The following is an 11,408-nucleotide window of genomic DNA, read 5'->3' on the forward strand; positions in this document are numbered from 1 at the left end:
CATTCAGCTCTTCTTCCTGTAATAAAATAATTCACTTGTAGAAAATTGCTAAAAAATTGTTAAAAATTTAAAAAAGGAAAGAAAATTGCTGCTCGCTGTTGAGCATGTCAATCCCTATCCCTTAACAGTGGCTATTGTGCATTGTTTTGAACAAGCAAAGTTCCTGATTATGCCAATAAATCTCACAAATATTATTTTTTTCTGTTCTTTTCCTGAGTCACCACAGGTTCAAGACATACTTATGTCTTTGATTCTGACCTTTTCCATATATGTATATATGTGTACACCTGTGGCAATAAAGAAAAAAAACTGATTTTAAAGATGAACACTACCAACACCTCTGCAAGTACACTGTGAATAGTAAAACATTAAGAAAAATGGTATTATTCTGTGCAATGAATCCACTCACACAGCTGTTTTTTCCTGCAGTTTGAGATCATATGCCATTTGAAGCCCAATTAACAACTACCCTTGGTACATAGCCTTCTACTTTCTGTGCTTTCAAAATATGATATCAAACAGTGATCTTAGCAGGTGGTGTGGGTATGTGTATGGTTTTCTCTGCTCAGATTGCAAATACTATGGAAGGGACAATCCTTTGCTAGATATAAATTCTGTGGAACAAACCACTCTTTAATATTGGTCTAGGGGGAATACAACACCCACTTTCCAAGTACACTTTTATAGTAGGCTTTTTCATATCTGTGAAAGGGAGCAGAGCAAAGGCTGGTCTCGAATCTGGTCAAATCTAGGAGATAATCAGCCACATTATAATGGGATTCTCCAGTATGTGAAAAATAATTGGGTAAGATGAGAAGCAAGCAATATGAAAAATGTTTACATCACCCCCCTTCTGCCCAAGATGCTGATATAACAGACATTATTTACAAGATGATAATGAAAGCAGTCAATTCAGTGTACATGTATCAGGTTTTGGGGGAGGATGGCTCAAACTAGATTTTTTGACATTATATAATTAAAACCAGGAGTTGATAGAATGATTTTTTTTGTCTTTTCAATTGGCTATACCAGAATAGTGTGGAAACTGAGTAGCTGGAGAGATGAAAAAACATACCTAATGAATTGGTTAATGAGTTGGTGTTTTTCTTGTCTTTGAGAACAGCCTGCTGTCCATTACATCACCCTGTTAGTATGGAAGTGTAAGGATAGAAGACGGGGGAGGTGGGAGTGGTAAAGATAGAAGAAGTGTAGGTAGAGACACTTACTTACAGTTGTGAGTAGGTGTCTATATATAATACTGTAGAGTTTCACCCAAAAGCCAGCTGTCTCATAATTCTCTCCCTTAGAGCAAACAAGCCCCCTTGGAAGTCATCCAGGATGAACCCATCTTATATTAAATCCTCCTTGATAACAAATAAGGTTGTGAAGAAGCCCAGTGTTCTAGCTAGTGAGTTAGATCATGTGTGAATAGGTAAAAGTTCCATACTCATATTTATGAAAGAAAGCATAATGAGCTAATGTATTTTTTAACTGGAAAGCACAAGGGTTTAATTTTGTGGATTCTGTTTATAGAAACAACAATCTAGGTTCTTGCACGTCTAAGTTAACTGGATTTCTTTTTCAAGACTGAATTCTTTTAAATAATCCTTTAATTTTAGAAATGTTCCACCAGAAGTGCTCTTAAGAAAACGTACTTTATTTCATCTTATTTAAAAAAAAACATTTAAAAATTGATTTCAAATATATTTTATATTCACTTTTCCTAATGCTTTAAAAATTAACATCTGTAAATGAGTAACTTGGAGGATTGATATTTTAAAACTATTATTTGGGGGCATGTATAAAAAATATTCTATCCTTTATTTTACAGAATGGATTAGTGCAAGTGATATTAATTTACATGGTAGTGCTTTGCATCTTTACTTTTTCCTCATTTAAAAACTTTTTGAAAGGGCTATATTTCTGGATTTTTAAATGCCAATTCTTAGAAATAATTTCCACAATCTTGAAGTTCCATATGTGTCTTTAAAAGAATATGACAGGTAGAAAAAAATGCATTCTTGTTTTGGGAAAACTATGTTTTAACCTCTAATCATTTTTCATTAATCCATTCTCCCTTTCTTTTCCTCCCTCCTTACTGTAAAACATATTTTAAGTAAAAACAGAAATTTATGTTTCTACTTACAGCCCACAGGCAATTAAAGCAACAACAGCATCCTGACTTGGGAGCAAGGGAAATATCTGAATGCTAAATATTTCCAAGGGAACAGTGTTTGATTTTATTGAAGACAAACACAGCTCATGTGCTAATGTAGACAATAGTTTCCCCTACCCTTTTCTTTTTAAAGACAAGAAACCAATTCCCAGAAATAATATTTCTCTTCTTTTATTGTTGAAAGGATACAGGCTGGAGGTTAGTAATCTATTTACCTTTTGTTATGCATACAGAGAGCCACAGCCATATAGACAATCATGTCTACATACAAACATATACTTGATTCACATATTAGACTTTGTTAAAATATCTGTAGCATCTAAATACTCACTCTTTTCACATCTTACCCCTTCCAAAATCTCACTCCCTTCACAATCTCTTAATTTTCTATTGTTCTTATCAGGTGATAGGGATGAAACTTATACCTTCGCCCATTAATATTATTCTTTTGAAACCCACCAATTCTTATTATAGAAGAGAAGGCCTAAGAGAAATTGAGGCCAAAGCTACTTTTCCTACAACAGCTTTGGTTGGGAATGGGATGGCAGCAACCTCAATACAAAGAAAGTCCTAGGCAGAGGCACCAACATCCCCTGAATTTTAATGAAAATGTTGTTAATGATATAACAAGGTTGATAAAGAGGTCATCATAAAAGCCAATTAGGCCTTAGTTATATTTTAAGAAAAAGAAAACAGTCAGTAAAAGAAGTAAGTCTTGTAAATATTTATAAAATATATCTATCATTAATACATAGTAAAATATTGATGAATACTGACAGATATCTACATCTATTAGTTTATATAACTATCCCCTAAAATATCTGCTTGTGGTCCCATTAAAAACTGTAGAATACATTGCTAGTTGGTTTCTGTGTACCTTAATGAGAAAAGCTATACCTTTTTAATCAATTCAAAAATTGTGTAGGATATGGAAAGAGAAAGAAGTTGTTTGTTATGAACAGAAATAGAGCCAACAGTTTTTTTTTTTTTTTTTTTTTTTTTTCTCTTTGCATTATTTTTATTGGTGTTCAATTTACTAACATACAGAATAATACCCAGTGCCCGTCACCCATTCACTCCCACCCCCCGCCCTCCTCCCCTTCTACCACCCCTAGTTCGTTTCCCAGAGTTAGCAGTCTTTACGTTCTGTCTCCCTTTCTGATATTTCCCACACATTTCTTGCCAACAGTTTTAAGACTGTGTGTTTTGTGATTGTAGACACATCTCTATAAAATCACTATTATTTATAAAGAGAGATATGCCTATGGGCATACGAAGAACATGTAGCATATTTTATTAACAACACTCACATGTGCATTGTGCACAGTGCAGCTGTAAATAATTAGGCAATCTAAAAAATGCAGGACATTACATGTGATAATCCTGACCTATTAAAATTATTAAATGATTATGCTTTGTCTAACAAAAACATTTCAGAATATTGAATTGAGAAGGATTTTACTGTTGGAAAGATATAATTAAATGTCTACTGCTTGATATGCATTTACTAAAACAAAAAGTTGGATAAGTCTTGTGTGTAAATACAAATCCGTAAAACATAGCTGCTTCTGATTTAGTTAATTACTCCTCACTCCTCACTATAAGTAACTGTCCCTTATTTTATGGAGAGTCTTGTGACAAAATAACAAAGTTGAAATGGTACATAGGAATGGGAAAAGAAGAATAAATTAAACTTCTCCTACAAATGTCTCTGTCTAATGATTTTTTTCTTCCTCCCAAAGTCATATAGGAATAAACAGAATTCAGCTTTAGTGGGCAACACTAACTGGACAAGAGTTTATCAGGGTTTTGGGGCCCTGAGGGAGCCTTAAGAAGGAGGGCACTTTTTATATTTTGTCATCTTTTCATCCTTCATCAGAGGAATGAGGTTTCATCTACCAGAAGGGTACTGGTCCCAAACCAGAAGAAGAGGAATAGTTGAAAGGAAGCGAGATGAAAGCCTCAGCAAAAGTCTGGGTCCAGTTTATTTATTTATTTATTTATTTTTTATTTTTATTTTTTTATTTTTTTGCGGGGGCAGTTTCAGAGAAGTGGCTGTCTCCTACACTAGAGACAGACACACTCCTTTCAGAGAACATTAATATAGCATCTCCTGAAATAAACCCCTATCCCACCAGGTTTCCCCATACCATTTCCCACCATTTAGGGTGTGTTTTGCGTGAGCATGGGCATGTTCAGGATAATAGGCTGCACTGTGTATGTGAGTGTACAAAAGGCCAGAAGTCAGAGGGAGAATCAAGAATCAAAACAATGACTAATGACTTCTAACCTGAAGCAGAGCAGATGCCCTGCTCACCAGAAATGTGCCTCTATTTAAATGCTTCACTTCACCCACCACACAATAAAAAAAGGAAGAAAGAAAAAAAAACAATGCATTTTTTTTTGGAAAAATTGTTTATTTAAATGTTTTATTTTAAATCTTTTACAACAATAAAATATTGAGTCAATATAAACCCCTTGACTAAAACTGTTCACATCAAACATTACAGCAAATTGTTTTCTTTTTGACACCCAACTAATCTTTGAGTTTTCTTTTAAACACAATGCAGAATTTATTGAAAATAAATAATTGCTGGCAATTGCAATAGGCAATTTGAATAAAATAGTTGAAAAAGCAACTCTTAATGAAAATAGTGTTTATTATACATCAGTTACTAAATGAATAAACTAAATGTTCTTTCTTTAAATTAATAACTTCAAAAACGTTTAATATACAAAACTGTACAATTATAAAGTCGGCAGAAATATTTGGGTTAACTCAGGTTTGAACCATAGCAGTTAACTGAAAAAGAAAAAAATTGAAACAAGCAAGAAAACCCTAACAACTCAGTGTGGAAAACAAACAAAAAAATTCCAGAACGAAAACCCAATTACCAACAGAATGCAGAGTCTTGACAAAAAATAAAAAAAGGTCCAAGATTTGAGTTAACACATATCCTTCAAACTGCAGCTGGGGGAGACACAGTGTGGTGGACCAGAGGCCTGGCAGCCCATACTAGCGCACCTTCACAAGGGGCTCTAGGCTTTTTGGTCCTTAGGTAGTTTGAAGCTTTGTCTACCGAAGCTGCACCTGAAGGCTGGTCCAGGCAGCCAGCCCAGTAGTGCAGAGCCCAGAGCCAGGACTGGTGGGCTGTGTCTGGGTGTTGGGTGCTTGGCCAGCCCTGCTCCTGTGTGCTCATTGAGAATGAGGTGTCCCTGTGGACTTGGCGTGTAGACATGAGAGCTAGCAATAAAGCCTCCGCGAGTGCATATTTTTTGGATCTCTACACAGCCTAAGGAGATTTTATGCAGTTTTTGTTTCATTGTAAATAGTAATACAATACACACAGCTATCTACACACACACACACACACACACACATTTGCACGCGCACTCACGCACAGACTCACACACAGATTAAAAATCAAAATCAAAAACAAACAAACAAAAACAGAAACCCAGCCGCCCGGGGGGCTCTCTATCTGCTTAATCATCGCTGTGGGCTTCTACCAGTTGTGCTTGTCCGAGGCGTGGAGACGCTTCCCATGAGCCCACTTGGAGACAAGGATATGTATATACGGGAGAGGAGGTGGTACGAATCCTTGTAACCTTTGCCAATCATTTAGTTTTCATTCTGTGGGAAGCAGAGAGCACCTGTATACCACCCCACTCGCCACCCCTCCCCGACGGTTTCTCACTCAGGGAGCAAGCAGCGAACTGGTTGTGAACTGAAATGGGAGGCACTGACACAGCCTGTCGCCAGCATCAGTGGGGTCCTCGTCTCCAGAGAAAGCAATCTTGTGTGAAGGCAGTACTATGCCTAGGAAAGCGGAGGTGGGATCTTGTTGGCGGTCTTGGTGAGGCAAGGGGCCAGTGGGGAGCTCTGAGTGCAGGCATTCCCGATCTGGGTAGGTATAGAGCTCTCTTAGCTCCCCAGGCCAACCTCTTTTGTTGGGCGCCACCGGCAAATCCTTCGCAGGCGCCCAGATTGCTCTGTGGAAGCCTTCGAGATCGCCTCTCCTACTTAGCGGTACTTTGCAAACCCAATCGACTTGCGTATTCTGCTTATCTAGACACTCTGCCCTCTGAAAAAAATTATATATATATTCCACTATCATCATCAACAACTCTCTTCATTGTACCTCTCCTCTCCATACAGATTTAGGGTAGGGAGTAAGTGGATGGGTAGATATCTCTTCCCCTCCTACCACCCCCTTCCCATTTTTAAGTAATTAGAAAACCATCAGCTCAATGAAGGAATAATCATAATAGCAATAGTAACGTGGCCGATTAGATACAAATTATCTCACAAATATTGTGTACAGCTTGTAGTAAAACACCGCAGACATTAAGAAACGCTATAGAAGTTTTAAAAAAATGCAAAACTAGTCTATTGTAAAACAGATTTCACCTGAAATACGGCTGCTATAACCAAGGCGCTGTAAGGTTATTCAGAGGCACACATCTGTCGTCCCACCCCCCTCCCCTATCTTTACCCCACCCCCACGTTACCCCACTCCTTGTTCTTCCAAGAGAGGAGCAACCAAACAGACCTTACTCAAAATAAACAATATGTATTGATCAGCAGAGAAGGTTGGAGGAAGCAGTTGCCCAGGCGGCAGCATATAGGAGTTTCCTGCCTGGACTGCTTAACGCAACTGTGTATCAGCGTTGAGAAGCCTGGATGCCTGTGTGAGTGTGTTTCCTTTCTTAATATAAGTTAGAATCCCTTATTTTGGAAAAAAAAAATGTAAGAAAGAAAGGAAAAAAAAAAAAGACTGGGGAGAGAGAGCCCTATCTAGATATCTAGATATTGCCATGTCTCTAGATAGCAATAATAAAGCTGAAGTAAAAGGAAGAGAGTGGGAGAGAGAGAATTCCGCGCTGCTCCCAGAGCGGCCGGCCACTTTCTTGCTTCCTGCAGTCAGAGATCGCGGCAGGACGTGTCTGTTTTCACCGTGTGCGAATAAACCTCATGTGGCTGCTGATCCCCTGGTGGAGTCATTCTTTTCTCTTTCTGTCTTCGATTACAGAACCAGACACGCACCACTTCTTTCTCCAACTGAAGGCTGTCTGCCAGCGAGGAAATCTCCTGCGCCGCAGGCTTGGGACACTTGAGGAAATGCGTTTCCAGAACGCCCTTGACACTCACCTCGATGGAGGTTCGCTTCTTGCGCTTACGGCCCTGAGCGGCGATTTTGTCAATGCTGGTCGGGCTCCCCGTGGACGAATCGGCCTCTTCCAGCCACTTGTTCAACAGCGGCTTCAGCTTGCACATGTTCTTGAAGCTCAGCTGCAAGGCCTCGAACCTGCAGATAGTGGTCTGTGAGAACACGTTGCCATACAGTGTGCCCAGCGCCAGCCCCACATCGGCTTGCGTGAAGCCCAACTTGATTCTTCTTTGTTTGAACTGTTTGGCGAACTGTTCCAACTCATCCGAGGTTGGTGTCTCCTCGTCTGAGTGGTCCTGGCAGTGGTGCGAGCCTAGATCGCTGTGGTCTGGGGGATCCCGGAGCACGGGGTGTAGGCTCTGTGCAGAGGCAGAGCCTGGTGGTGGGGTGAGCCCTCCGTGCTCCAGCATGCCACTCACTGTGAAGCCAGGCTGCGAGTACACGTTAAGGGGTTGGCCGCTGGACGTGATGGACGGGTTCGGAGCTGGGTTAGCCCCCCAGGCATTCGGGTGGTTAGTGTGCGGAGAGTGGTGAGCGACGTGCGGTGAGCGGTGATGGATGATCGCACCCAGCTGTAGATCTTCGCGCCCGGGCTTCACGTCCTGCTGGTCCAGAGGGTTGGTGGCCAGTGTGGAGGACCATGGGCCTCCATCGCCCAGACTGGTCACCCAATGATGCCCGAGAGGATGCCCATTGCTAGGAACTCCCTGCAAGTAATCACTTTGGAGAAGTTTCTGAGGGTTTCGGAAAGGACTCCCCTGCTGCATACCCGAGGAGTCCGCATGGACTAGGGAGCTAGAACTGAGAATGCTGTAGGGATTCGAGGCAGCTGTGGCCATGGTCGATGAGGATCCCCTACTAGTTATAATGTGGCAAAGGGAGCAGCTTCAGCCTTTGACATCTACGGTGCGCGGGGAGCCAAAGCAGCGAGAGAGTTACCGGCACGCTCTGTGGCCAATTGTAACTCTTCTTGGCCTGGCCAGCCGTGGGCTCGGCCAATGGAGGCACGGGAGGCCGGGCTAACTTTCCAAATTAGGCTGGTGAAGCACTAGAGTTTCAGTGAGACCCGAGCAGGAAGTAAATCAATCTTTCGGCTCCATTGGCTGCCTGGCGCTGAGTGGCGGCGGCTCATTTGGTTAGCCCCCACCCCCACACACACCCCACCCCCACCCCTGGCTGCGTGGATATTTGTAGCGGAGGGGGAAGTATAAGAGGAAACTGTGTTTGTGTTTTGGGGGGGTGGATAGGAGGTGAGGTAGAAAAATGGTTTTAGAATTCCTTTTGTATTATTTATATTAACCGAAATAGAGAAAGAAAAATATATTAAAACAATATAACCAGTTTAAATATCAACTAGATTTTAATGGATTGGGATTTTTATCAAATTCATTTAGCGTTCTGGGTTAGTTCTGTGCAGAGGACTGCAAAACCAAATCTTGCTGCAAACTTTGAGCAAAGGAAACCCTTTGATAGGACCTTAGATCTATCAGACTGAAGTTCATGATTCCAGTAAGAACTATTTCGACTTGTTTTGTTTCGTTCTATCATTTATAAGAAACTCAATACCAAAGTCAGAAAGCATCTAAGAAAGAGATATCTAGCTTCTGAAAATTTTTATTTAAGGCATGAAGAACTAGAAGATTCTGGGAAAATCTTATGTGATAAAAGTGATAAAACCTAATGTGATACTGGCAAAATTCAGTTATTTTGAAGTTTCCCTTCCAATCCAGTTGGTCAGTTGGATGACTTGGTTTTTATTACTGCTCCATGTCAGCTCCCATCAGGGATCCCAGAACTTTTTTCAGAGGCAATGCTTGCTGAAATAGGCAGCCCTCCCTCACACTCACCCCAAACATTCAGTGGACCAATTCCGGGTAGGTACAGTGAAGAACATTCATGACTACCGCACCCATCCCCTGGGAAAATTGTTTATAACATGCACTGCTATCCTCTTCATTCCAGAAAAGTTGAAGTAAATGGGAATCATTTAGTGTGCTCCGAAAATTCAGAGAAATAAAGAAATGAGAGATGAGAGATGGCAGGCTATTTGGCATTAAGGACCGCTCCCCCCTGCCCGCAGCCGCCCCCACCCCCTACACCCCACCCCCTGCCGCCACCACCACATCCCCATCAGTTTGGATTTGCTTTCAGCTTGGGAGAACTGGACTGTTTTCACATTTTGCTTAGAGGAAACAAGAAAGACTTGTACTCCTAAGCTTTTATAAGTTAGGAAAGGGCAAGTCCCACGTACTTCACAGCCCTGCGCAAAGGCATTGCTTGTAAGCTGAGTGGAGTGAAAATGCAAAGTCTTTAGATTTGCTCTAGCTGAGAAAAGGAAACAAGGGATACCCAGCTGGATTTCTGAAGTAAAAAAAAAAATGACCTTCCATTGCATGATTTTGAAGATAACCTAGCTGCGTAATTATATTTGCACTTAGTGAAGACTGCATCAGAGTTCCCTTATTGGTTTGAAATTCCATTAAATATATTGCGAGAGCTCCTAGGTTTAGCTTGATTTAAATTTGCATACATTTTCATATATTTAGCAGAAATAAAAGAAGGCTTGCAGCTACCAGAAAGTCATTAAGGCATTAGTTTCTCTAAGAAGACAGATCTGAAGAAAATGCAAGAAAATGAGAAAAAATAAAAACAAGGTGAGCTTATTCTGCCATTCCTTTATATAGATAAAGAGCATGCATTTCCTGTGAAATGAGTAATTTCTTATTGAGAGCAGAGACCGATAGGAATTTATATTGGTAAATGTAAATTGTGTCTATTAAGCAGGAAGACCAGGCATCTGGTTGAGATCTATTTCTTTCTTTCCCTCTCTCTTAAAAACAAAACAAAACAAAAAAGGATAAACACTTAGTAGTTACTGGCAGAGATGATAATTTGCCATCTTCTCCCCCTCCTCTTTCTCACTGAAATTGTGGTTTCCTTTGCTGTTGTCCTATTATAATATATATATATATATATATATATATATATATATATATATATTATATCTGCTTTTAAACTAGAAATTGTTTTTTTTCCTTTCCCTCTCTTCCTCTGTCCCCTCTTCTTCCTTCCTTTCCTTTTATCTATCTCCTCTTTCTGTAGAAGAACGTCTTTTCTTTAACTGCCAACTGTGTATATCTTCCTTTGTAAGGATACAATCTCATTTGTGCCTGAACTTTTGCTTCCTGAAGAAAAAAGTACTTGTTAAAATCATACAAAAATAAAAGTTTTCAGGTGCTCTGTTAGACTGCCTGTTCAAGGGTCCATTTGGTAGTCTATCTCACATCAGTTTAGAGGTCAGAGGGAAACACAGTGAAGGAACCAGAAGAGCAAAAAGATTATGATCATGCCATGTTGTTATAATGTTGTGTTCCCCACCTCCACCATCACAGCTTCCTTTGAGTGAAAGAGTTACTAATCTTAGTCTAGCCATTTAGGGGGTTAAGGCAATTATCAATTTATAAGGCTTTTACATGGAGAAAAAAGGGGGTCTTTTTCCAATTCTGACTTGCCTGAATTCTTATAATCAACCTTCCTCTAGCCCTTAGCCTCTACTCTAGGCAATCAGTTTTGCCAGGCTTTCAAAAGCGGTTCAGACCCTGCCCAGAGGCTGGGGAGGGAGCAGCTTTCGGGAGGATGTATTTGCACCTAGCGACAGGTTTTTCACACCTTTGTTCTGCAGTCCTTTAATGTAAGAATAGCTTCTGACAGAAGTAAAAAAAAAAAAAAAGTAATAATCTTTCTTTTCCTTTTCTTCTTTTTTCTTCTTTCCTTTCGTCCCTCTCTTTCCTTCCCTCTTTCCTTCCTTCCTTCTTTCCTTTTTAAAAAAATAGTTCCCATGAATATGGACACTACCTAATTCAGGTGCAGTCCTATCCTCTAACAGCTGTAATAGAATCTTCTTTTACATGTAAGATGTTTTATTTTTTGAAGAAAATACCTGCATATAGTAAAATATTCTTGCTGCTCTAACTAATCTGCTGGAGAGGTTTCCTTCGCCCTCTCCTGTCAGTCTAACTTCCCAAGTGTAACAGATGCCGCTCTCAAGCGCTCCTTTCTGT

The 11,408-nt window shown here is 40.2% G+C and overlaps 1 protein-coding gene across 1 annotated transcript; it reads right to left on the reverse strand.

Annotated features, from left to right (window-relative positions):
* Positions 1–6,694: 6,694 nt before the first annotated feature.
* POU3F4 (POU class 3 homeobox 4) lies at positions 6,695–8,255 on the reverse strand. Its single transcript, XM_072815871.1, has one exon. The coding sequence runs from the start codon at positions 8,184–8,186 to the stop codon at positions 7,101–7,103; it is 1,086 nt and encodes a 361-aa protein (XP_072671972.1). The 5' UTR covers positions 8,187–8,255; the 3' UTR covers positions 6,695–7,100.
* Between the last annotated feature and the right edge of the window lie 3,153 nt (positions 8,256–11,408).

The sequence above is a fragment of the Canis lupus genome, chromosome X, assembly GCF_048164855.1.
Source record: "Canis lupus baileyi chromosome X, mCanLup2.hap1, whole genome shotgun sequence".
NCBI lineage: Eukaryota > Metazoa > Chordata > Mammalia > Carnivora > Canidae > Canis > Canis lupus.